Source organism: Protopterus annectens, chromosome 5.part0 (assembly GCF_019279795.1).
Source record: "Protopterus annectens isolate FY-2018-M chromosome 5.part0, PAN1.0, whole genome shotgun sequence".
NCBI classification, from domain to species: Eukaryota; Metazoa; Chordata; order Ceratodontiformes; family Protopteridae; genus Protopterus; species Protopterus annectens.
The window spans coordinates 1,422,545,897-1,422,570,989 of record NC_056735.1 but is presented as its reverse complement, the minus strand read 5'-3'; the positions used below and the strand labels follow the sequence as shown (position 1 = coordinate 1,422,570,989).

Here is a 25,093-nt window from a genome sequence, read left to right as displayed (position 1 = left end):
TTTTCAAGTGCACATCCTTACAAAACCAAAAGGGCTATAGTCAAAGGCCAGTTGGTGAGGGCTGTCAGAATGTGCACTGATCCATCAGACTTTCTATCTGAATGCACATTTTTAAAAGGTTTATTTTTGAATCGTGGCTATCCACTTCAATTAATTGATGATCTTATAGAAGAAGTGGACTTTTAAGAGAACCAATGGCTTTTTTAAGCCCATTCTGGCCACATCACCAACTGTTGTAGCTGACTCGCCAGTAACATGTGAAGTGCAAGTCTCTTCACTTATCCAGTCTAGTGTTTTGACCATAGAAGGGGCTGCCCCAAAGGAGTATTCATGTAGCTTTATTACTACATTCAATATTAATTCTTACTTAATACAAGAAATATTGAATAAGAACTGGCATTTTATTTCTAATACCCCTTTGTTGGTGGAAAAATTAGGCGAAAAACCTCGCACTATTTACAAAAGAGGCTTGAACCTTAAGGAACTATTGCAAAAGCATCCAAGTCATGAAACACAGAGTAGAATTAAGGGGTCTTTCCCATGTGGCTTTTGTAATCAATGTCACCTTATAAGGACTGGCAGCTCCTTTTCTATTAAAGGGAAGAAATTTGACATTTTTCATAGGATTTCTTGTAATACAAAATCTATTGTTTACATAGCGTTCTGTTCTTGCTGTGCAGCATATTATGTCGGCAAGACTGATAGAAGATTCAAAGATCGGATCTACCAGCACAATTACGCTATAAAAAACAAGAAATGTGAGAACGCCTTGGCCAAACATTCAGTAAGCTACCCGGGCCACACATTTGTATTTGTGGGTATTGACCATATCACTGATTCCATCAGAGGGGGGCCCACCTCTATTCTTTTAGAAAATAGTGAATTGTTATGGCAACTTAAACTGGATGCGTTCAACTTACCTGGCCTCAACGAAAGTTGTAATATAGCTGCCTACCTTAAATATAGATCTTATTTGAGGTAACTAAATGGTGGACAACAAGGCATTTTAGTGTTTCCCTATCCTTATGTCATACCAGTTGTCCCTCCTTCACTAATGTGCTAATGTTTCAAAAATTGCTTTAGCAACATGTTATGCATATTTGATTTTCCCTGCCTTCTAAGAAACATATATTACAACCTACCTTAGCCTAGAATAGCTGATGTGGACTATGGTTTCCACTACCACCAGGGGTTATGGCTTACTAATATGCACATTCATTATATGCAAGCTTAGTTTAGGGGGTAACGCATTTTAAAATATGTTTTGAATAGATTATGGTATTATAAACATACATAAAAAAACTTTTTGTACCATTTGTATTTTGCAATAGTTGAAATCAGTTTATTCTTGTATACTATTGCAATGTTATTAGCTTGATCAAGTGCTTTGACTAATGTATGTTGGTGTTTTGAACCAAGCACTTTTAATCACTTTTTAGCATTTTTTTATTTGAGATGTAAATTATTACTATTTGTTATTTATTGAGCGCATGTTGTAGCTTTTCCGTTGACATTTGCGCTTAATATTTAAATGCAGTCAGGAAGTGATGTAAATATCGTAACACTCCGCTGCTCTTTTAAGAGAGTGTTTTATCTTGTACTCATTTACTCTGAAGAAGCTACCATCCTTGTGTAGCGAAAACGCTATTATATTGTGTATAAAATAAATTTGCGTTAAGGAACCTTTATACTGGTGTGCTTCTGTTTGGATCCGCTTGCATTGTTTCGCTAGTGAGGTTAGAAATGCATTAAAAAAGCCTTCAGTATATAACCCCCCCTTAGTACATACCATCAAAGTATTTGAAGAATCATGTTTAAAGGAACTTGATAATGCCTTAGGAAGCAATAATAAACATAGACATAATTTGAATTTAAATGAACGAAAAGCTTTCAATGAATTACGCTGTAAAAACAAATTTTTGTGTTTTATGAAGAGTGACAAGGGAGGGAACATTGTCATTATGACACAGGAACTGTATATTAGGAAGATGTTAGATTTATTAGAAAATCAAGACGAGTATGAAATTATCACACTTTATGATATAAAGAAAAAACAGAGGTTTACACATTCATTTTTGTACGATGCTCTAATGAACAATGAAATTGATTTGGAAGTTTATGAATTTTGTGTGATAGATAAACCGAGGGTAGGGGTTCTTTTTGGCATTCCCAAAACACATAAATGCATTACAGATCCCCCATTTAGACCAATAGTGTCTTCCCCTCACTCAGTAACTGAGGGCATTTCATTAATTTTAGATGCTACCTGGGACCTTTGGTTTCTAAGCAGGAATCCTTTATTAAAGATTCATGGCATTTTTTAAACAGAATTAATGAATTTGCTATAAAACGTGTTTTTGATCCTACGAAACGCATCATGTTCACCATAGACGTGGTTTCTTTGTATACTTGTATCCCCCATGACGAAGGTGTTGAAGCTATACGTACCTTACTAAGTAAACACAAAGAATTTAGTATAGGTCAAATTTCAACGATTTGTAGGTTTTTAGACATTTTACTACATCATAATTATTTTTTGTTTGAGTATACCTATTACAGACAAAAGAGGGGTGTTGCCATGGGGTCTTCAGCCGCCCTGTCTTATGCCAATTTGGTAATGTGGTGGGAAGACTTTTTTCTGAGCTTACTAAAAATTAATTTTCACACGTTGTTATATTTTAGATTTGTTGACTACCTGTTTTTCATCATTGAAGGTAATACAGATACAATTGGGAATTTTCTTATGAAGATTAATCAACAAGTTAGTTTTTTGAAATTTACTTTAGGAAGCTCAGGATTGTGTGTTAATTTTTTAGATGTTTCCTTGAGATGGGATACTACAGAAGGAAGATTCAACAGTAAGATATATCGTAAAGAAACTTTTACAAACAGTTATCTTCATTTTGATAGCGCCCACCCAAAATATACCATTAAAAATATCCCTAAGGGACAAGTCATTAGGGCATGTCGAATGACATCGTCCGAACAAGATTTGAGAGATGAAATTGTTTTTATTAAGAATTTGTTCCTTAATAGAGGATATCCTAGCTACATTTTGGAGGATATTGTAACATTAGTATTGAGTAAGAGAAACATTCATTATCCAGCACTACTTGATTACAATGGTGGTCATAACATGGCTACATTATTTCAAACAACACGGGTTTAAATGGACCCGTGTGTTCTTTGGGAATGAGCATTGATGGGTACTCTATAAAGAACTTAATTGAAAGAAATTGGAAGATTATACAAGGGAATGTTGACATTTTCAGAGTGCTAGGTGAGAAACCGAATTTTGTTTTTAGAAACACCTACAACATTAAAAAGGCATTAGAGGTTAACAAAATGCCAACAGTTAACAATAGTACCAATACCAAGGGTGTTTTTCCTTGTTACAACTGTAACATGTGTAGGTTTTTGTCTTTAGGGCCGATGATAGTTATTGAAACTATTGACAGGACCTTTCATGTACCAGAATATGTTAATTGTTGTACCAAGGGGGTCATCTATATTGGTCTATGTAGTTCATGTCCAGCATTTTATGTTGGAATGACGACCCAGTGTTTAAAAACACGTATTCGTGAACATGTATATAGTATTAAGACACATGACGATTCAAATGCCTTATTTAAACATTCTGTTGTAAGAATTTTAACAAATTTCTATTTACTGTTATTGAAGTATGCAAAACGGATTTAAGGGGGGGGTGATTTTAGGAACTTTGTTGAACAAAGAGAAGCACTGTGGCAAATCAGATTAAAATCTGATCAATACCCAGGCTTAAATGAGTCAATTAATATTAAATGTTTTTTAAGGAACAGTAAGTTAAGTGTTGATAAGAATAGTTTTGTATCTTTGTTTAACTAAATTGTACTAGCTCTTTAAATTTGTATTACATTTTATTTAAGATTTTTATCATTGGTTAATTATTTAATTTATGTGTTATTTAAAGATGGGTGTTTCTTTTAGTCTGTATTCTGATGAAGTCTCTTGACGAAAGCGGCTATTAAACTGTTACTACGCGATTTCGTGTTTCATGCCTCATTGAACATTTTTCTTGATTTTTACTTCCTCACCTTGGATTTCTGGTTGTAGAACTAAAACCTGCTCCTCAAGGAAACACAAACCTGTGTGGCGGACATCCTCTGTCAACAGGCTTTATAACAAAAGGAAGAAACTGTTGTCAAGGGTAAAAAGGACACAAATTCCCAACTGGAAAAACTCCCTCTTTAGCCTTAGCAAGCAAATTAGATCGCTAGTGAAAAGCTCCAAAGCCAATTATGAATCGAAACTAGTCTCCGATACAAAGGCTAACCACAAAGCCTTTTTCAGTTGCATCAGAAACCTCCATGGCAAAGCTCAGGTTTCTTCCGAATTGGTTCTTAACAGTATCACTTACACTGGTCCTGTTGACTTAGCAAACCTGCTAGGAGATGGGTTCAGCGCAAGCTTCACCCCTCCTGCCCCCCCCCCCAGGCCCATTCGACATGCTCGATACTTGCCCCACACCTGACATCTCCGTAGATCAAGTATTAAAGGCCCTATTCAAGGCAAAGAACACCGCTATCCCAGCTGTATTCTGCAACATCTCCAGCAAGGACTAGCCTTGCCATTGAGCACCCTATTCAGCCATAGTCTAAGTACAGGGTTCATTCCAGCAGAGTGGAGAACTGCCATTGTCATCCCTCTGCACAAAGGTGTCACTACTGACTCCAGAAACTGTAGCCTCATTAGCTTGACAAGTCTCATCTGTAAGGCCATGAAGCATAATATTATGGACATCATAAACAAGGATGTAGGCAATCTCCAAGCATTTGACCCAACCCAGTTCAAATTCATTAAGGGTGGGATCTTGCCTGTTGAACCTGGTTAACTTTTTTGAGACTGTCACCAAGGCACTGGATGAGGGAAAGTCAGTACATGCAGCTTACCTTGACTTGGCCAAAGCCTTTGATACAATCCCCCACTTGGGCATCATCGAAAAACTAACAGATCTTGGCGTAAATCCAGATCTCAGGTGGGTGGCCAACTGGCTCACTGATAGGATCCACAAGGTTAAAGTAGGTGCCACTAGCTCCAATAGCAGACCTGTCATTAGTGGTGTTCCCCAGGGATCTGTCCTGGGACCCCTGTTGTTTGGCATCTACCTCTCCGAGGTCCAGGCAAAGACAAAAGACCTGTGGCTGACCAATTTTGTGGACGACTGTAAGTTGGGTGCTGTCATTGATAACTTACTTCAAGAGGGTCTTACAGCAACAAATGACTGGTGCCAAAGTCATGGCCTTGAGTTAAATGCAAAAAAAATATATCCTACCATTCGGCAAAAACACAGCCCCTACTACCAAATTAGTGGCAACCCCCTAAGCACACAACCTGTGGTGAGAGACCTGGGTGCACAAGTTGACAAGTCTCACATTTGACCATCATGTAGCTACAGTGGTCAGAAAATCCTTTTACTTGGTTCATCTCATAAGTAAAGGGAGTGCATCCAGAAAAAAAGAGGTTATTACCTCTCTGCACTCCTCCCTTATTAGGCCAATAATTGAGTACAGCGCCCCGTTTGGTATGTACCTCTCCAAACACCTGCACCAACTGGAAAGGCTACAAATACCTCAATAAGAGAATCCATGGTCTCCGACACCTGTCCTGTGTGGACAGGCTCAAATCACTATCACTCTACTCTGTATCATACAGATTGCTTAGAGGTGATCTTTGTCTTGCCACCAAGGCAATCTCAGACCCTGCTGTACTAGAGATGCTCCATATCTGTAAGTCTAACTCCTCGCATAATACCCGATCAAAAGGCTTAAATCTAATATGTGACATTAACAAAACTTGCTGGACAGACAGATGTTCTTCGTGTTTCACTGTTGCAGTCATCACACCTGGGTTATCCTGCCAGGGGTAACCCTCAGTCGGCCCGATTACCAGAGGCTTAGTATTTCTGCGTCGGTTGCTGTCGCTCCAGGACTGACGTCAGGTCATCATTGGTATAAAATCAGGCAGCCAACGCCACTACATCAGTCTTTCTTGCAGAGGAGCCTGAAGCAGAAGCAGTTCGCACAAGTGCCGGTTGGCCGCTACCCGAGTTTTCATTTCCGAATTGAAGTTAAGTCTTGTAAAGCTAAGTGCCCCATTGGGGATCTTTTTTCTTGCTCTAACCGATGTCAAAAAAAGTCGTCTCACCTGTGGAAAGCAAATACCACACCGAGATTTAAATTCTTACTGCGTCACCTGTTTAGGTCCAGACCATGACGTCCCTCGCTGTCGGTTTTGTGCTTTGTTCACCGCCAGGACTATGTCGTCGGGCCCTTATTGTAGCTAAATATTTTCACGCTTGATCTCCGTATTCCAAAATGGCTTCGGTAAGCCATCCGACAACCGATCTTTTGAAAAAATGTAAGGATAAAGACAGAGACGGACCACACAGGTCCAGAACTGCCGATGATGCTTCCGTTAAGCTAGTCGACAGTTCGCCGGTCCTCAGTGAGGCACTTTCGCAGCCCCTGATGCCCGCTTCTGTGGATTCGCAGTCCGCTACAGAGATCCTTCGGAGTCTGGTATGCCACGAGACTCTTCTTTGACTAAGGATCCTATGGATGTGTCTACCTTGGATGGGTCCAGAGCTGCTGAGCAGGCACCGGCTTCCGAGGAAGTTCTTCGAACTACTGATACTTGACACAGATCGATGACTTCTTTCACATCTTCAGTTCTTTCTAAAACTACCAAGTTTCTAAAGCTCAGGGTAGGAACTACACCGGAAAAACCAACGACCCAAGCTCAAGCACCTGCTTCCGTACCTCGATCTCAAATGCTTAAAATGGCAGAAGACCTTATGCTTATTAGGAGAAGCCAGCCTACCCCTTCCAAAAGAAAGAGACTTGTCCCCAGCAGTTTTATCTGACCAGGAGTCCGATGACACTGAGGTTTCTGAATATGAAGACATGCAACCCTTGTCTGCCTATGAGGATTCAGATGCAGAGGAATCCATTCCTTCTGCCTCTCCTCCAGAGGATTTTTTATTTGGTGAAACACTCCATACTTTAAGGGAAAATTTCCAGTGGTAGTGTCAGGACCATTCTCAGTCCAAAGAGAGAGTCAGGGAATTCTTATATTTACCACAGCACAGACCTTTAGCCATTCCTCCTGTCCTGGATGTTGTGGATGATGTCTTTATGGAATCCAGTTTAACTCCTGACACCCTTCCACCTGCTCCCATGAAGCCTGACAGGTATTGGAGTCCCTGACTTGCACAACTTTCTTTTCAAAAATCCTACTGCTGACCCAGAGGTCATCTCCCAAGGACCTAAAGGAATAAAAGCAACTACAGCTAAGAATCCCCACCCCCTCAGACAGGGATTCCCGAGCTTTAGACTGATGGGGTAAAAAAGTATACACCTCTGCAACTCTTGCCATTAGAGCACTAAATTGTCAGTTCGACATGCTGAATTACCAGCAACTCCTTAAACAAAGAACTACCTACCTTTCCGGCTTCTGCAGAAAATAAAGAATTACAGGAGCTTATGCATTCTGCAAGCCAAGGTACTAAACACACCTTGCAATGTGGCTGTGAATCCCTAGAAGCATCCTGCAGGGCAGCAGTCACAGGTTCTGTACTTAGAAGGCATGCTTGGCTTAAGGAACAGACCATGTCAAATCAAAACTATTGGACGCACCATTGAACAAAGGCAATTTGTTTGGCAGCAAAAGGGTTCCCAGATCTTCCTCCAAACCATTGGGCAGAGGCCCAAAACCAAGTCCATTCCCTGCTCTCCATGAGGGCAATACAGCCTGTTCCTGCAGACCAGATAGGCCAAGGTTTCTATTCCAGGCTTTTCCTGGTACCCAGAAAAGAGGGCACCTGGCACCCAATCCTCGATCTATCATGTTCTAAACACCTTCCTGGTGATACCAAAATTCAAAATGCTCACCCTCCAGCAGCTTCTTCCTATGCTGTCTAAGGATGCTTGGTTAGCCATCCTAGACCTAAAAGGGGCCTATCTTCACATCCCAATCAGGGATTCCTGCAGGAAATATATACGTTTCAGGGCAGGATCTATGCACTTTCAGTTCTCTGTGCTCACCTTTGGCTTAACTGCTCCCAGCGTTTTCACAAAATGCCTGGCTCCAGCCATTGCTTTTTGCAGACAAAGGAATATTCAAATCTTCCTACTTAGACGAATGCCTGATTCAGGCAGACAGTAAGGAAAAGCTGTTACAGCACCTGACCTTTGTAAAGGACCTACTGATCTCCCTGGGGTATACTATAAATGAAAAGAAATCCAAACTAGTACCCACTCAAAAAAAATTGTATTCCTGGGAGCAAGCCTGGACACAGCATCCCAGATCACATTCCTTACTCCAGAAAAACAAGCATATCTGACAGGCTACTTCTCTCAACTAGCCACCAGAACCCAGTTATCCACAAGGAAAATCCTGCAAGCTGCAGGGTTCATGTCATCCTGCAGTCTACTCCTTCCATATGCCAGACTGCATATGAGGAAACTTCAGTGGTACATAAAAAGCCTTTGGTGTCAACTCTCTCAGGACCTGGAAACTGTCATACCTATGATACCCTAAGGAAAGATTTTCTTTGACTGACAGCAGCATGCAACCACAACAAGGGTCTTCCCTTCTCACAACCCCACACCCCTAACCACAGGCTCGTCAGATTATGCCTGGGCTGCACATCTGGACAGCAGGTGCGTTCAGGGCCATTGGAGCCCAAATCAAATACATCTGCACATCAACCAAAAAGAGATGCCAGCTGTTAAGCACGTACTGACAGCTTTCAGACATCTTCTCTCCCCAGGCCCTCTACTGATCAAAACAGACAACACCACAGTGATGTGGTACATCAACAAGCAGGGAGGAACTCACTCTTATCCCCTCTGCAGGCTTGCCATGACCCTTTGGCACACGGCTTCAGCCATTCAAATTCATCTGCAAGCACAATTCCTTCCAGGCTCCCAAAACTCTCTGGCAGACAACTTAAGCAGAAACTTCCTAGACCCACATGAGTGGCAGCTAGACCACAGCACCTTCAACCTAGTAACCCAGAAATGGGCACCTCGAAGGTGGACCTCTTTGCCTCCCACAACAATCCGAAAGTAGATGCCCTATCCTTCCAATAGGTAAACCTCTCGATCTATGCATTTCCCCCTCTACCTGTACTTTCAAGGGTACTACTCAAAATAAGGGAGGAAAAACCAAGAGCAATCTTGATTGCCCCAGACTGACTACTCCAGCACCGGTACCCACTGCTGCACAGTCTGTGTCCCCTGCCACCTACCTCAGAGCCCAACTCTCCTGATCCAGGAGAGTGGAGAATTCATGCATCCACACTTGCAGACACTGAACCTGGCAGCCTGGCTTATTCCCTGACCTCTCCTCCAGTTGCCAGCCTAAGCAAGCAAGTCCCAGATGTTATACGTAAGGCCAGATGCCCCAGCACTAGAAAATCCTATGCTGACAAGTGGAAAAGGTTTTGCAACTAGATCCAGGCTAAAGGAGCTGAAACAGCACAGCCCTCCCTACCTCTCATCCTCGATTACCTAGCAGACCTCCTAGCAGACCTACTACACAGGGGCCTATCCTTCTCTTCTATTAAAAGTCATGCCTCTGCCATCTCTGCTCATTACAGCACAGAGCCACCTCTCTTTTCTCACCCTCTCATCAAACAGTTACTAAGAGGGGCTAACAATTTAATAGCGCCTAGAAGAGCCCCTACCCCAGCTTGGGACCTTAACTTTGTGTTTGAAAAGCTCACACTACCCCCATTTGAGCCTGCAGCTTCAGCAGCGTTAAAATTCCTCTCTTGGAAAACAGGCTTGCTTATGGCAATCACTTCAACTAGAAGAGTTTCACAGCTACAAGCACTCATGGCTGTAGAGCCCTTCATCATTTTTCATGCTGACATGGTCTCCCTCAGGACTAACCCAACTTTCATGCCTAAAGTGGTGTCCAGTGTGGCTCTCAACCAATCAGTTTCATTTGCCCACCTTTTTCCCTAACCCACAAAACAAGGGGGAAAGGATTCTGCATTCTCTAGATGTGCACAGATAGCTCAGATTTTACCTGGATAGGACTAAATCTTTTAGGAAAACTGACCAATTGCTAGTCAGCTTTGCAGCAGGGTCAGAGGGCAAGGCCATATCCAAACAAACAATCTCCAAATGGATAGCACACTGTATCCATTTCTGCTACAAATACCATGGGAAACTGCCCCCTAAGGGGGTCAGGATGCATTCCACCAGGGCAACCTCCACCTCTGCAGCTTTTCTCAGAGGGGTCCCTACCAGGGACATCCTGGAGGCTGCAACATGGAGTTCTGTTCATACCTTCACCAAGCATTACCACCATCTATCTTCTCCAAATCCAGGGCACGCATTGCAACCACAGTCTTGCAGGGCATCCTAGCCAGCCCCCAGTCTTCTTGACTGCCTCCACCCTTTTCTTCAGCTTTGGGAATCAACCTGTGTGTGATGACTGCAACATTGAAACACGAAGAACATAATACAGTTGTGTACACTTACCATAAATGTAGATGTTCGAGTATATTCACTGTTGCAGTCCTGGTTTCCCACCCTGCATCCCTGTTCTGTCTCTCTTCCTCACTCCTTACAGGGATTTTTAGTATTTACTTCCTACTGGTGGTGTTCTTCCACCATAACCTAGCTCCCTATTTGGGGGCTCCTGACATTTGGGGCAAGAAAAACTGATGTAATGGAGTCTGCTGCCTGATTTTTATACCACTGACGACCTGACGTTAGTCCTGGAGCGACAGCAACCGACGCAGAAATACTAAGCCTCTGGTATTCGGTTTCACTGAGGGGTATGCCTGTCAGGAAAACCCAAGTGTGATGACTGCAACAGTGAATACACTCTAACATCTACATTTATGGTAAATGTACACAACTGTACTGTTTGTCTCCCAGAGGCTGCCCTGTCTCTGGAATAGACTCCCCATACACGTCAAAGTACGTCGCTGACCCTTCAAGCGCAAGCTTGATGAGTGGATGGGCAACCACAAATTTGTCCCAGGGGTTCCACTTGTGTCCTTCATTGACAGTGGTGACAGGTGCTGATTGAGCTTTCTTTTTTGGGGATTAACTCTTGGCTAGGCTTGTAAGGGCCCCAGAGCCATTAGCCTAGAAATCTCCTATGATAACTGCTCCCATTTTTCATTCATCAGCAAACTTTGTCAGCCACAGACCTTTTGTTTTTTACCTGTACTTCTGAGAAGTGGATTCTAAACAATAGGGGGACCAGCACTGATCCTTGTGGAACACCACTGGTAATGGGTCTGCCGGTGAAAGTGAAGTCCCATATTTTGACTGTATGTGTTCTGTCGGTGAGCCAGTTTGCAACCCACCTGACGGTATATGGGTCGACCCCCAGCTGGGTGAATTTTTCAATGATGACCGAGTGGGGTATTGTGTCAAAGGCATTGGCCTAGTCTGTGTCTGCTATATGCACAGATTTACCTTCGTCCAGGGCTTAGATGACTGTCTCAAAGTCATCCACCAGGTTGAACAGGCAGGATCTCCCTTTAACAAAACCATACTGGGTCGGGTCAAGTATTTGAAGGTCTCCTATATCCTTGTTGATAAGGTCCATGATGATTCTCTCCATGGCCTTGCAGGTAAGGCTGGTTAGGCTGATGGGACTATAGTTCCCAGGGTCGGTGGATGTACTCGCCCTTGTGCTGTTTTCCATTGAGCAGGGACAAAACCAGTGTTTAGGCTGTGGTTGAAAAGAATACCCAATTGTGTTGCTAACCCCTGTATGTTAAGTTGTCTATCTCGCCTTCATTCTTGCTGGTTTGGTTCGGAGCCGATCCTCTGCTCCGACTCGGCCATCTTCAAAAGCTCAAGAGCTGCTTACCGGCCCGAGGCCCCCCTATATCCCATGATGCCTGGCACTAAATACCCATATCTCGTTTGCTGCTTCTGCTGCGAGGTTGTTCTGCTGGCTCAGGTCGTATAAGCTTCTTTGTTATTACTGTTATTTTCCTGTAAAAATTACTGTATTGTATTGTAGTGTAGAATTAGTCGTTAGACTTTATCTATTGTAGTTAGTTTTTTTCCTCTAAATAGCTTTCCCTTCCTAAGAAACTCGGTTAAATTAGAGAGTTTCCCCTCCTCCCCTTCTCCACAGAAAGTTTCTTTCCATTTGAGGTTAACCTTTCTTTTCTATCTCCTTTTGTAAAAAAAAAAAAAAAAAACCTTTTCTCTATAACCTGTAGTGTTAGTGATAAGTTTGTTTTCTTTGTGGTAGTAGTACTTGTAGTGGGTTGTGGTAACTGTAGGGTATTAATATTTTTATCGGTTACCATCTGGATTCAAGAAGTGTGACTCATGCTGTCAGAAGATGTCTCTGACAGATGGTCACACTTCTTGTGTTTGGGCGCTGTGCACCTGCAGGACTCTTGCTCCGTCTGTCATGCCTTCATTCCAAGAGTCCTGCAGGAGCACAAAAATAAATTGATTCTGAGGGGTCTGCTTAAAGCCCAAGATTCACCGTCTAAGTCTCAGCCGGTGAAATCTTCCAGGCCACCTAAACCGTCGGCTCCCAGTTCGGAGCCGTCGTTGGGTGAAGCCACACAATCCATTCCGGCTTCGGCTGGAACAGACGTCCCTCCCAGTCTGCTCCGACATGGTCTTCGGAGCCGGCTGAGAGTCTAAAGAGATCCAGGTCTCCTCCTTTGGAGTCGATATGTTTGGCTCCAAAGTCGCCCCTGCTCCAATCGGAGCGTAGTCACAGATCATCCCACTCTTCTCGGTCCTCTAGACTTTCGGACCATGATTTGGAAAGAGTGGTCAGTAGGCTCTTGAAGTTGCAGGCCCTTGCCAAAATGTTGTCCAGCCCTCCTCATCAGGAGTCTAATCCGTCCACAGCTATTGATATTCCTCCTCCAATTCTTCCTTTGAGTTCGGTGACGGAGTTCGTTGGGGTTCAAGTCGTGGAACCGTCGGCGCCGATACCCTCCCTTTTGGTTCCTTCGGCTCCGATCCCTTCCGTGGTACCTTCCCTGGTGGGATCTGGGCACTGAGACTCCCTCGTCGGCTCCGAGAGGGCAAGTGGCATCGGACCCTTGTCCGACCCCACTCTCCCTCTCGGTGCTTCTGTGCAGGTGAGCTCGGCTCCCACATCTGCCTCGGAGATGTCTCCCTCGGTGCGGGGGGAGCTTTTGGTTTCTTCGGAGCCTGAGCCTTCTCTGCGTCTGGGCAGGGACACCTTAGAGGTGATGAGTGTGCTGGCTCCTGAGTCAGTCCCACGATCGACCCCATCGGCTCTTCCCCCTAGGGTGCCTGTGTCAGCCTCTGCCCCTCTTCCAGACCCTAAGCGTGGGGATTCAGCGCTCCAGGACACCGCCTTGGGTGTATCCTCCTCTTCCGAGGCCTCCCCTGATCTTTCAGAGGAGCCACCTCGCAAGAGAAAATGCAAGAGGAAGCATGTTGACTCCCCCGAGTCTATTACATCGGATACCGACTTAGAGGAGTCGGAAGGGTCCCCAAGATCCCCCTCTGAAGATGTCTCCTTCTCAGACATCCTTGAGATGCTTAGGCAGGGGGGAAACTGACTACCCTAAGCCCTTCCGAGGATGAGTCTGTATTTCTGGATGCGTTTGGATCCCGACCTTCCACCTCCTGGGGGTGTCCGCCTTTCAACCCACTGATGTCTGTGGTGGCTCAAAAGGTGTGGATGGCTCCAGACAGTGGAACCGACCCCTAGAAGACCTGCAAAATTCATTACTGCCCCCAGGACAAACCGTTCTTGACCAAGGGTGTCCCCGTTGATGCCATGGTGGTAGCAGCGGCCACAAAGAAGGAGTTGGCTGAAACTTCATCTGTCCATCCCCCTAATAAGGAGTCCAGGACAATGGACAGATATGGGAAGTGAATGTTCTCCAACAACCTTTTCCATGCAGTCCCTGAATTACCTGTACCACTTTACCCATCTTCAGGGGGATCTCCTGAAAGAGCTTGGAGATGCCGTCCAAGATCCATCAGCTGAGGGGGCCCAGGCTAAGGCAGCCTCCCAGCTGGCGACTCTTAATTCTGTGGTAAACTCCTCCATGTTGCTCATTTCGTATGCAGCCGATGGTGCGAGTAGAGCCGCAGGCACAGGCGTGGCCCTAAGGAGGCACGCTTGGATGCGGCTGTGTAACTTTGCGGAACCTTTCAGAGCGTCTTTCACCAACACCCCTTTTGATGGTTCCTCTCTCTTTGGATCACAGGTGAAAGATACCCTTACCAGGTGTGAGCAGGAAGGCAAGATTCTCTCTGCTGTAGGAGTCCGTTTTTCCACTCCCTCCAGACCATATCCTAAGGGTCAGAAGAGTGGGAAGATGTGGTTCCGGAAATCCCAAGGAGCCTTGCCGGACACACGTGGTGAGTTTCCCTCCAGGGGCGGAGGAGGGAACAATAACAGAATAATAATATGCCTTGTGGCAGAGGGGGTCCGCAAAACCAGGGCAGCAGAGAATCCTTCTCTGACAAGCCCTTCCAGCATCCTTGAAGGGTTGCCCGGCTGCTCACCTCTGGAGGCAGTCGGGGGAAGACCATCACTGTACTCAGGAGCCTGGCGAGACATAACACAAGACATATGGGTACAGTCCGTCATATCCAGAGGCTACAGAATCCCCTTCTTTCGCACCCACTTAAAGTCCTACAAGTCCCTTCCAGATGTTCCACCCAATCTAAGGGACCAAGCAGTGCAAGAAGTCTCAAAACTGCTAAGAAAAAGGGCCATCCAGCAAGTACCAGCAGACGAACAAGGATCCGGAATTTACTCAAGGTTCTTTTTGGTACCAAAAAAGTCAGGGGACTGGAGACCCATTTTGAATCTCAGCAGACTAAACAAGTCTGTACAAAGAACAAAATTCCGGACGGTCATGCTTCAGTCCATTTTACCCTTTCTGGGTCAGGACAATTGGATGTGCTCCATAGATCTTCAGGATGCGTACTATCACATAAAAATGGACAGACGCTTCAGAAGAGGGTGTTTACCAAATGTATGGCAGTAGTTACCACTTGTCTGAGATGGCAAGGATTCCAGGTGTTTCCATATCTCGACGACTGGCTCCTCACTGCTACCACCAGACCACCTTCTGCGAGCCAGAGACTGCACCAGCGACACTTGCTCCAGGCTAGGTATCACAATAAATTTCGAAAAGTCTGCATTGTCGCCCTGTCAATCTATCACTTTTATAGGTGCAAATTTTAAATACCAAAGACATGTTAGCGAGCCTCCCGCCAGACAGGGTTTCAGTGATTCGTCAGCATGTCAAGGTTTTATTAGCATGCAAAAGGATTCAAGCCAGGTTTGTCCTTCAAACGATAGGTCTCATGGCAGCAGCTATCGTACTCGTTCCTCTAGCTCGTTTTCACATGAGGATTCTCCAGTGGCTTCTTTTCACGCAATGGTCCTTCCAGCAACTTCCCATGTCTTACACGATTATGATCACTCAGGCATGCAAGAAACACCTTGCGTGGTGGATGGTCTCCACATCAGTGCTCCACGGCAGACCATTTGTCCCCCCCCCCCCCCAGTGGCTACAGTGACCACGGATGCCTCCCTGATCATGTGGGGGGGGGGCATTATCAGGGCAGAACAGTCCAAGGCACCTGGCAACCTCACGAGTATCATCTGCACATAAATGTCTTGGAGATGAGGGCCGTGCTGTTAGCGTTGCAGGCTCTTCAGGACTCTCTTCCTACCGGGACCATTGCAGTTCAAACGGACAATATGTCCGTAGTGTGGTACATCAGCAAGCAGAGCGGAACCAGGTCCTACCCTCTATGTCGAGAAGCACTCAGACTCTGGCAGTGGGCGATCTCTTCCCAATGGTTTCTGATTGCAACGCACATCCCTGGGAAGTCCAACGTTATAGCAGACAGATTGAGCAGAGCAATTCTCATGCCTCACGAGTGGTCTCTGAACCAGGCGGTTGCGGACCAAATCTTCCGCAGATGGGGCCAACCTTGCTGCGACCTTTTTGCAACTCCCTTCAACAGCAAGTGCAGCAATTTCTTCTCTCTCCTTCCACTCCCCGGGCATCCCCCCAGAGACGCTCTAGTCCACGATTGGCCCCAGGGACTTCTTTATGCATTTCCTCCTTTCCCCCTCATACCGAAATTGATTCAGAAGGCTGCCGTTTCGGGTTGCAAAATGATCCTCATTGCTCCTTACCGGCCTTGACAAATATGGTTTCTGTTCCTGCACTCCTATCTTCTTGAACAGCCTTGGACTCTGGACCTAGTTCCAGACCTCCTGATTCATCAGCTGGGCGGGCTGCACCAGTCCCTGCACACTCTCCAGCTCACAGTGTGGTTGCTCCACTTCCAACCCTAGCCAGGCTCCCAGATATTTCCCCATCTGTGCAAGAAATCCTTTTGTCATCACACAAGTCTATGACCAGAAAAACATACGCTAGTAAGTGGAAACGTTTTTCTTCCTGGGCAGAGGCAAAAAGCATAGACCCCATTTCAGCCCCAGTGCACTCTATTTTGGAATTTCTAGCAGAACTCTTCCATGCTGGTTCTGCTTCAGCTACAATTAGAGTCCAGTTAGCGGCAATTTCAAATTTTCACATTGGCCTGTCAGAAAACAATATCATGTCCCATAAGCTGTGTAAAGCCTTTCTCAAAGGAACCAATCTGCTCAGGCCCCCAGTGAGAGATCCTCCACCACCATGGGATTTAAATTTGATTTTAACTTCGCTAATTTTGCCCCCTTTCGAACCTGCAGCTTCTTGTTCACTGAAGTTCTTATCTTGGAAAACCCTCTCCCTGGTAGCTATTACTTCAGCCAGAAGAGTTTCAGAACTACAGGCTCTTTCTGTCCATCCCCCATACCTCGTGTTCCACAATGACAGAGTTGCTCTTAGGACTAATCCGTCCTTCCTTCCTAAGGTCTCTTCAGAGAGTAACTTGAATCAGTCCATAGACCTTCCTATGTTTTTCCCTAACCACTCCAAAAGGGTGGAATATAAGTTGCATCAGTTAGATGTTCACAGGCAGTTACGCTTTTATTTGCACAGAACCAAGGACATTAGAAAATCAGATCAACTTTTCCTGTCTTATGCAGTAAGTAAACAAGGCCTTCCGGTCTCCAAAGTAACCTTATCCAAGTGGTTGACTTCTATCATCACAGTCATATATCAACTGAGGAATAAAGAATTGCCAGTTAAACCAAAAGGTCACTCCACCAGAGCTTTAGCTACTAAGGTGGCCTTTCAGGCTAGGTTGCCCATGGAATCTATTTGTGCTGTGGCTACATGGGCCAACCCACATACTTTCATTTTGCATTACAAGTTGGATTTGGTTTCCAGGAGCAGAGCTGATTTTGGTTCCACTGTTCTGAAGAGTCTTTTCCGATGAGCCACCCAGGTTTTTAGGTGCTAGGGACGCTGTCCCAACCAGCAAGAATGAAGGCGAGATAGACAACTTAACATAAAGAAGTTATGTACCTACCATAACGTTGTCTTCTCGCCTTCTTTCTTGCGTCCCACCCTCCATCCCCCTATCCTTGTGGACCAAGAAGAGGAGTTCTTGATTTTTTACTGGCTGAGTCTTCGCTGGCTATTCCTTTCTGACTAGTAGTCTCTCCAGTAGGATTTATGCATTCTAGGATAGGATTTCTTTATTATTATGTCTGCAGTTAGACTTACCAAACAAGATCTGGGTATCTAGTGCCAGGCATCATGGGATATAGGGGGGCCTCAAGCCGGTAAGCAGCTCCCGAGCTTTTGAAGATGGCCGAGCCGGAGCCGAGGATCGGCTCCAAACCCAACCAGCAAGAAAGAAGGCGAGAAGAAGACAACTAACATGGAACGTTATGGTAGGTACATGACTTCTTTTTTAAACCATTGAGAATGCAGCCTGGGATGTTATCAGATTCCATTGAGATTGTGCTTTTGAACTTGGAGAGAGATAATAAGTGGAGAGTAGGTGCTAGGAATGTTTTTGGGTATATATGGTGGAGACAGGAGAGGAGAAGTTTTCATTAAACCTGTCCGCTAACACGTTGGCTATTTCCACTGGATCAGTTTGTGGTACCATTCACTACCATTTCAGTACAAATCTGGGCTTTTCCTTTAAGGTTTCAGACGTAGCAAAAGAATGCCTTATTGGTTATCCTTGGCTATGGATGCTAATCTAGATTCGTAGTTAACTTTGGAGGACCTTACAAGATGTCTTATTTGCTAATTCGAACTGAGAAAGGGTGTGCTTCCAATTTTTGGATCGTTCCTTCTTGCTCTTAGACATCAATTTCTTCCTGTTATTATACAGCCTGTTTATGGTGGATGTCCACCAGGCAGGCTTGTTTTTTCTTGAGGATCTTGCTTTATTTTTAAGCTAGAATCCACAAGGTCAAAATAGGTACCACTACCTCCAATAGCAGACCTGTCACTAGTGGTGTTCCCTAGGGATCTGTCCTGGGATCCCTATTGTTTGGCATCTACTTCTCAGAGGTCCAGGCAAAGACAAAAGGTTTGTGGCTGACAAAGTTTGCGGACTGTCAGTTGGGTGCTGTCATTGATTCCCCAAATAGTGTTAACTTACTTCGAGGGTCTCACAGCAACAAATGACTGGTGCCAAAGTCATGGCCTTAAGTTAAATGCAAAAAAATGTATTGTACCATTCTGAGTCAGTACAGTGATATAGATGTTTATATAATGCATTGGTGTATATCCCAGTAAATGTCCTTGCTGTTGGTGGGGACAGGAGCTATAAAGCTATTCACGCCTTCTTGTAAGAGGCTGTAGTTGGCTTTGGTGAAGTTTTGTAGCCTACTTTCTCCTGGGGGGGGGGGGGGGTGTCTGATGCTGTCATTACTTCAAAAGAGACTGATTTATGATCAGACTTAAGGGATAGCGCATATTTGCAGTGGTGCACCATTCTACCATGTTGGTGAGTACCAGAGCTATAATGTTTGGGCCCCTTGTGGGTGTGTCAACTATCTGCTCCAAGGCACTTGAGTTAAAGTCCAAGAACCTTTGGGTGAGTGTGTTTGTACATGTATAATTTACCCACTCTATGGACAGGTAGTTAATTTCACCCATAACCAAGGTGTTTGGTTGTATTTTGAGTGACTGAAGTAGATCCAAGTAGGCATTGTGGATATAGTGTCTGAGGGAGTTCTATAGCTGATGGTAACTTGGAGAGGGGTCTTTCCTAAAATTTGCACATGGAGTAACTGTAGGGAGTTATTCTTTTTAACCAGTCTGGAATTGTATTTATCTTTGAATATTGATACTGCTCCTCTTTTAGTTTTCATAGGTTCATTCTGTGGCCTACACATGTGGAAGGCATTATACCCTGGTATGGCTGGGGTGCTTTCTACGGCCTTGGACCAGGTCCGTCTGACTGCACAGATGTCTGCATCTTCCAAGGTGAGGATTGCCTCCAATGAGTGCAGATGTTCTTCGTGTTTCACTGTTGCAGTCATTACATTTGGGTAATCTGCTGGCAGGTTGCCCTCAGTTGGCCTAATAAAGTCTTGGGTCCTGCTTCGGTTGCTGTCTCCTCTTCCATGACGTCAGGTCGTCAGGGGTATAAAACATGCAGCCGACGCCATTTTCATCAGTCTTTCTTGCCGTGCGGTGCCCGAAGCAGATGTTCATCGTGCATACAGCTGCAGTCATAACAGATGTGTTCTCCTGCCATCAGGCGGGTCCTCGGTCGGCCGAATTCCAAAGTCTAGGTCTGGCGTCGGTTGTCGTTGCTTCTTCCCTGACGTCAGTGCGACAGGGGTATAAAGGAACCAGCCGACGCCATTTTCTTCAGTCTTTCTTGCCACGCGGTGCCCGAAGCAGAAGCAGATGTCCTTCAAGGATGCATCTGCAGTCCTTACATATGGGTTGTCCTGCCTCAGGCAGCCCTTCGGTCGGCCGGATTCCAAAGTCTGGGTCCGGCGTCGGCTGATGTCGCCCTCTCCCCGACGTCAGAGCGCCTGGGGTATAAAAGCGTCAGCCGACGCCATCTTCCTCAGTCTTTCTTGCCGCGTGGTGCTCGAAGCAGAAGCAGTTCGCAAGTGCCGGTCGGCCAGCTCCTGTAACTTCAGCCGAAGACTTCAAAAGCTAAGTACCCCGTTGGGGACTCTTTCTTGCCTCAGCCGATGTCAGATCAAACGCTTAAAGTTAATAATTGCTTAACTTGTGGGAAACAAATATCTCATAAGGATTTCCATTCTTACTGCCTCCACTGCCTAGGCCCGGACCACGACGTCTCGGCCTGTACAGCCTGTGCCTCCTTCAACCGACGCACTTAGGCGTCGGGCGGAGTTTGCAGAGGACATTTTTGGGGCTAGTTACTGTTACAATATGCCGTCGGAGATTCCGACTTCTCATTTAACCAAAAAACGGAAGGACAAGGACCGACACACGCGGACCGTGGTTTCGGCTGAAACCATGCCTAGGCCTACCGCGAGTGTCTCTGTCTCGGCTGAAACAGAGTCCTTGGTACTTTCGACCGTCGAAACCGCACAACCGACAACCTCGGCCCCGGAGGCCTCTTCTGAGTCGGTTATAGAATTTCCCTCAGAAACCGGTGTTCTGGAAACATCCGACACCATTTCCCTAGACAAAACTACGCCAGCACGTGGAGCAGCCAGGCCTCCTGCATCCATGTCCATAAAGGCATTCACAAGGGCTAAAGCTGCTAAACAGCCAAAATCTCTGCCTCCCAAGGCTATTCCTCAGGGATCCACTACAGGTTCACAGATTTTAAGTTTAGCTGAGGACCTTATTTTTTTAATTAGGGGCTCTCAGCCACATCCGGACAGGGGCTCTCAACCTCCTCTAGACAAAAGGCCCAGGGTTGAGCCCACTGATCCCCAGTCCTCTGATGAGGCCTCAGATGGCTCTGCTCTTTCAGACTACCAGGAGGAGGCCTTTCGCCCGAGGATTCTGATGCAGAGGAATCTATTCCCTCTACCTCCCCTCCTGAAGAGCTGTCCTTTGGGGAGACCCTTCACTCCATGAAAGAGCATTTCAAATGGCAGGGCCAGGAATTCTCTGATTCCAGGAAGAGATTACGGACTTTTTTGCATTTACCTCAGCATAGACCTTTGGCTATTCCTCCTGTTTTGAATGTCATTGATGATGTGTACTCTGAGTCTAGCATTACCCCTGACTCCCTTCCTCCGGCTCCTGTCAAACCCGATAGGTACTACAGGGTCCCGGACTCGCATCATTTCCTTTACAAGGCCCACTCTGCTGACCCTGAAACTATTTCCCAGGGCCCTAAAGGGGTTGCATCTGCCACTACTAAAAATCCACTCCCCTCTGAAAGGGAGTCCAGGGCTTTAGAGAGATGGGGTAAAAAAGTGTATACTACTTCCACTCTTTCTATGAGGGCATTAAATTGTCAATTCCATATGATACAGTACCAAGAGTATTTGTTAGATGAATTGCATAAAAAACTGTCTTCACCTGAACCCCTAGATCGCAAGTCACTTCAGGATCTGGTACATAACTCCCAACAGGTTAGCAACCATTTCTTGCAGTGTGGTTATGATGCATTGGAAGCTTCATGTAGGTCAGCAGTGACAGGTGCAGTCATACGTAGGCATGCTTGGCTGAAGGAACAAACTCTGCCAGATCATGTTAAAGCAAAGCTTCTGGATGCGCCACTGGAAAAGCAAAAGTTATTTGGCTCCACTGCTCAGGAGGTCTTAAAGAAATTTGAGGAAAAGGCTAAATCTGTACAAACAGTCAAAGATTTTCTCCAGGTCCAACCACCAAGATTCAGCAGAAATTGGCCCTCTAAGAATTGGTCCTTTCCAGACACAGAGATTTCAAAGAGGCAAGAACAGGCAAGCTAGAGGCTCCTACAGAGGACGTCAATGGCAGCCTCCTAACCAGAGAGGTAGTGCAGGACCTACAACTGCTACACAAGGACAGTCTCAATGACTTTACCTTGATCCCGCCAACCAGGGCTCAATTGGAAGCACTTTGGGTGGAAACCTATCTTTATTCTCAAAAAATTGGCACAGTATTACAAGGGACAAATGGACACTGCAAATAATAGACAAAGGATACAGGTTCCATTTTCATACATTACCAAAAAGAAAAGGCATGCCAAACCTGCCACCGAATCAAAGGGCAGAGGCTTTAAAACAAATTTCCAACCTATTGCAAATGAAAGCTATAGAAAAGGTTCCTCTCACAGAACAAGGCCAAGGATTTTATTCCAGACTATTCCTTGTCCCAAGAAAAGAAAAACAATGGAGGCCTATTCTCGACTTGTCCGCATTGAATACTTATCTCATTGTGCCAAAATTTAAAATGCTGACCCTACAGCAACTCCTTCCCATGCTGGGCAAGGGGTCTTGGCTGGTAACTCTAGACCTCAAGGAGGCATACCTGCATGCCCCTATCAGACAAAGTTGCAGAAGACACCTCAGATTTCTTGCAGGTTCAGAGCATTATCAATTCTCAGCATTGCCCTTTGGCTTATCTACTGCGCCCAGAGTATTCACGAAATGCCTGGCATCAGTAATTGCACACTGCAGACGTCAGGGGATTCAAATATACCCATATCTGGACGACTGCCTTATACAAGCGGACAGCCAACAAACTTTGGTAAAACACTTGAATTATGCCATCCGCCTACTTCAGGCTTTGGGATATACAGTCAACATTCACAAATCAAGACTTGTTCCATCCCAAAGGATAATTTTTCTGGGTGCGAAACTAGATACAACCACCCAAATGGCTTTTCTCACGGAAGAAAAACAAAGACAACTACCGGATTATTTCAAAAATCTGACAAAACAAACTCAGCTGACTGCAAGGAAAATCCTGCAGGCCCTGGGTTACATGGCATCTTGCATTCTTCTAATCCCACAAGCAAGGCTACATATGAGGAAACTACAATGGTATCTAAGGAGTTTATGGTGTCAGCACAGTCACAGCCTAGAAGCTTTGATAACACTCATTCCATGCCTTCAAAAGGAATTTCTGTGGTGGGCTCAAGCAAGCCAGTCAAACAGGGGTCTGCCCTTCAGCAAACCAATAATCAGCCAAACCATTACAACGGACGCCTCAGACCATAGATGGGGAGCACACATGGAGGGCAGATGCATTCAAGGACTATTGTCACAGAAAGAATTGCGCATGCACATAAACCAAAAGGAAATGCTGGCGGCGATACATGCAATCGAGGCCTTCAAACATTTTCTGCATCAAGGACACCTGCCAATAAGGACAGACAATGCCACAGTTATGTGGTACATAAGCAAGGAGGTACCCATTCCTACCCTCTTTGCAGGCTGGCAATGAATCTTTGGGAACTTTCCCTAAAAATCAATATAGAGCTGCAATCCTAGTTTGTGCCAGGAAAAAACAATATACTGGCGGACAGCCTAAGCAGAAATATCATGGATCCACACAAATGGATGCTGCACCCAGACATCTTCCTTCAGATAACACAATCATGGGGGAAGCCGGACATAGATCTTTTTGCCTCCCACCACAACCATCAGCTGAAGAAATTCTGCTCAAGGATATACCACCCACAAGCATGGAAAGTGGACGCCCTCTCTTTCAGCTGGAGTACTCTAACAGTGTATGCATTCCCACCTCTTCCATTAATGACCAAGGTCTTACTGAAGATCAGGACAGAGCAGCCCAAAGTGATTCTGATAGCTCCGGACTGGCCCAGACAGCACTGGTACCCACTGTTAAGGAGCATGTCACGCACTAAACCGTGGCCTCTACCACAATGGCCACTTCTGACATAACACAATTACAAAACTCTGCACTCCAGCCTGAAAACCTTGCAGCTGACAGCCTGGAGAATACCTTGACTCCTCACCAGGATAAGCTGTCCAAGACAGTGAAGGACATCATCTTGGAAGCTCGCCGGCCTTCCACAAGAAAGGCATATTCAGCAAAATGGAAAAGATTTCGCACTTGGAGCACCACAAAGGGCCTAGATGCGACAGTGATGAACTTGGCACATATCCTGGAATACTTGGCAGAAATGCTCCACAATGGCCTTTCTTACTCTTCCATAAAAATTCATGCTTCGGCAATTTCAGCAGAATACAATACTGATCCACCTGTCTTCTCTCATCCTCTCCTAAGGCAGTTTCTAAGGGGAATTAAAAACATCAATCCTCCAAGGAAACCACCAGTGCCTACATGGGACCTTAACTTCATGTTGGAAAAATTAACTCTACCTCCCTTTGAATCAGCAGCATCTTCAGAACTACAGTTCCTGTCTTGGAAGACTGCCTTCCTTCTGGCCATAACGTCAGCAAGAAGAGTATCTGAGTTGCAGGCCCTCATGGCAGTACAACCATTTCTTATTTTTCATCAGGACAGAGTCTCACTGAGAACCAATCCTTCATTCATGCCAAAGGTGGTATCCAGGGTCTCACTGAACCAAGCTATTCACCTGCCTACCTTCTTTCCAAATCCACAAAACAAGGGGAGAAACTTCTGCATACCCTGGACATTCACAGACAGTTGCGCTACTACTTGGACAGAACTAAGACTTACAGAAAAACTGACCAGCTATACGTAGCATATCCTGCTGGTGTACAAGGAAAGGCAATTTCCAAACAGACAATTTCAAAATGGATAGGGAATTGCATTCGATTCTGTTACTCTTTTCATGGCAAAGCTGTGCCAGCTAACATTAGACCTCATTCCACCAGAGCCACAGCCACCTCCACAGCCTTCTTAAGAGGGGTGGCTACCAAGGACATTTTAGAAGCTGCTACATGGAGCTCCATGCATACACTTTCCAAGCATTACAACTTACCCTTATATTCCAGATCCAGAGCAGGCTTTGCTACAGCAGTCCTGCAGGGCATTTTAGCTACACCATCCCTTTCTTAGATCCTACCACCCCCAGCTTGGCTATGGTATTCTACCCATATGTAAGGACTGCAGATGCATCCTTGAAGGACATAGTACAGTTTTGTACCTACCATAAATGTAGATGTCCGATAGGTATGCATCTGCAGTCAGGTTTACCCTCCCTCCTTCCCCTCTGTGGTATTTCCTGGATACTTATCCCTCTTATAGCTAGCTGGGGTTATCTATTATGGTGTATTTGTTTTATATTACTGT

The 25,093-nt window shown here is 45.3% G+C and overlaps 1 protein-coding gene across 1 annotated transcript in view; it reads left to right on the top strand.

The window, feature by feature from the left end:
- The window catches only part of TM9SF2 (transmembrane 9 superfamily member 2), a 1,342,976-nt gene that overhangs the window by 1,234,510 nt on the left and 83,373 nt on the right, over positions 1-25,093 (top strand). Inside the window, exon 17 of the mRNA XM_044071229.1 lies at positions 19,281-19,402. Coding sequence (XP_043927164.1) covers positions 19,281-19,402 — 122 coding nt within the window. The remainder of the gene's footprint in view (positions 1-19,280; positions 19,403-25,093) is intronic.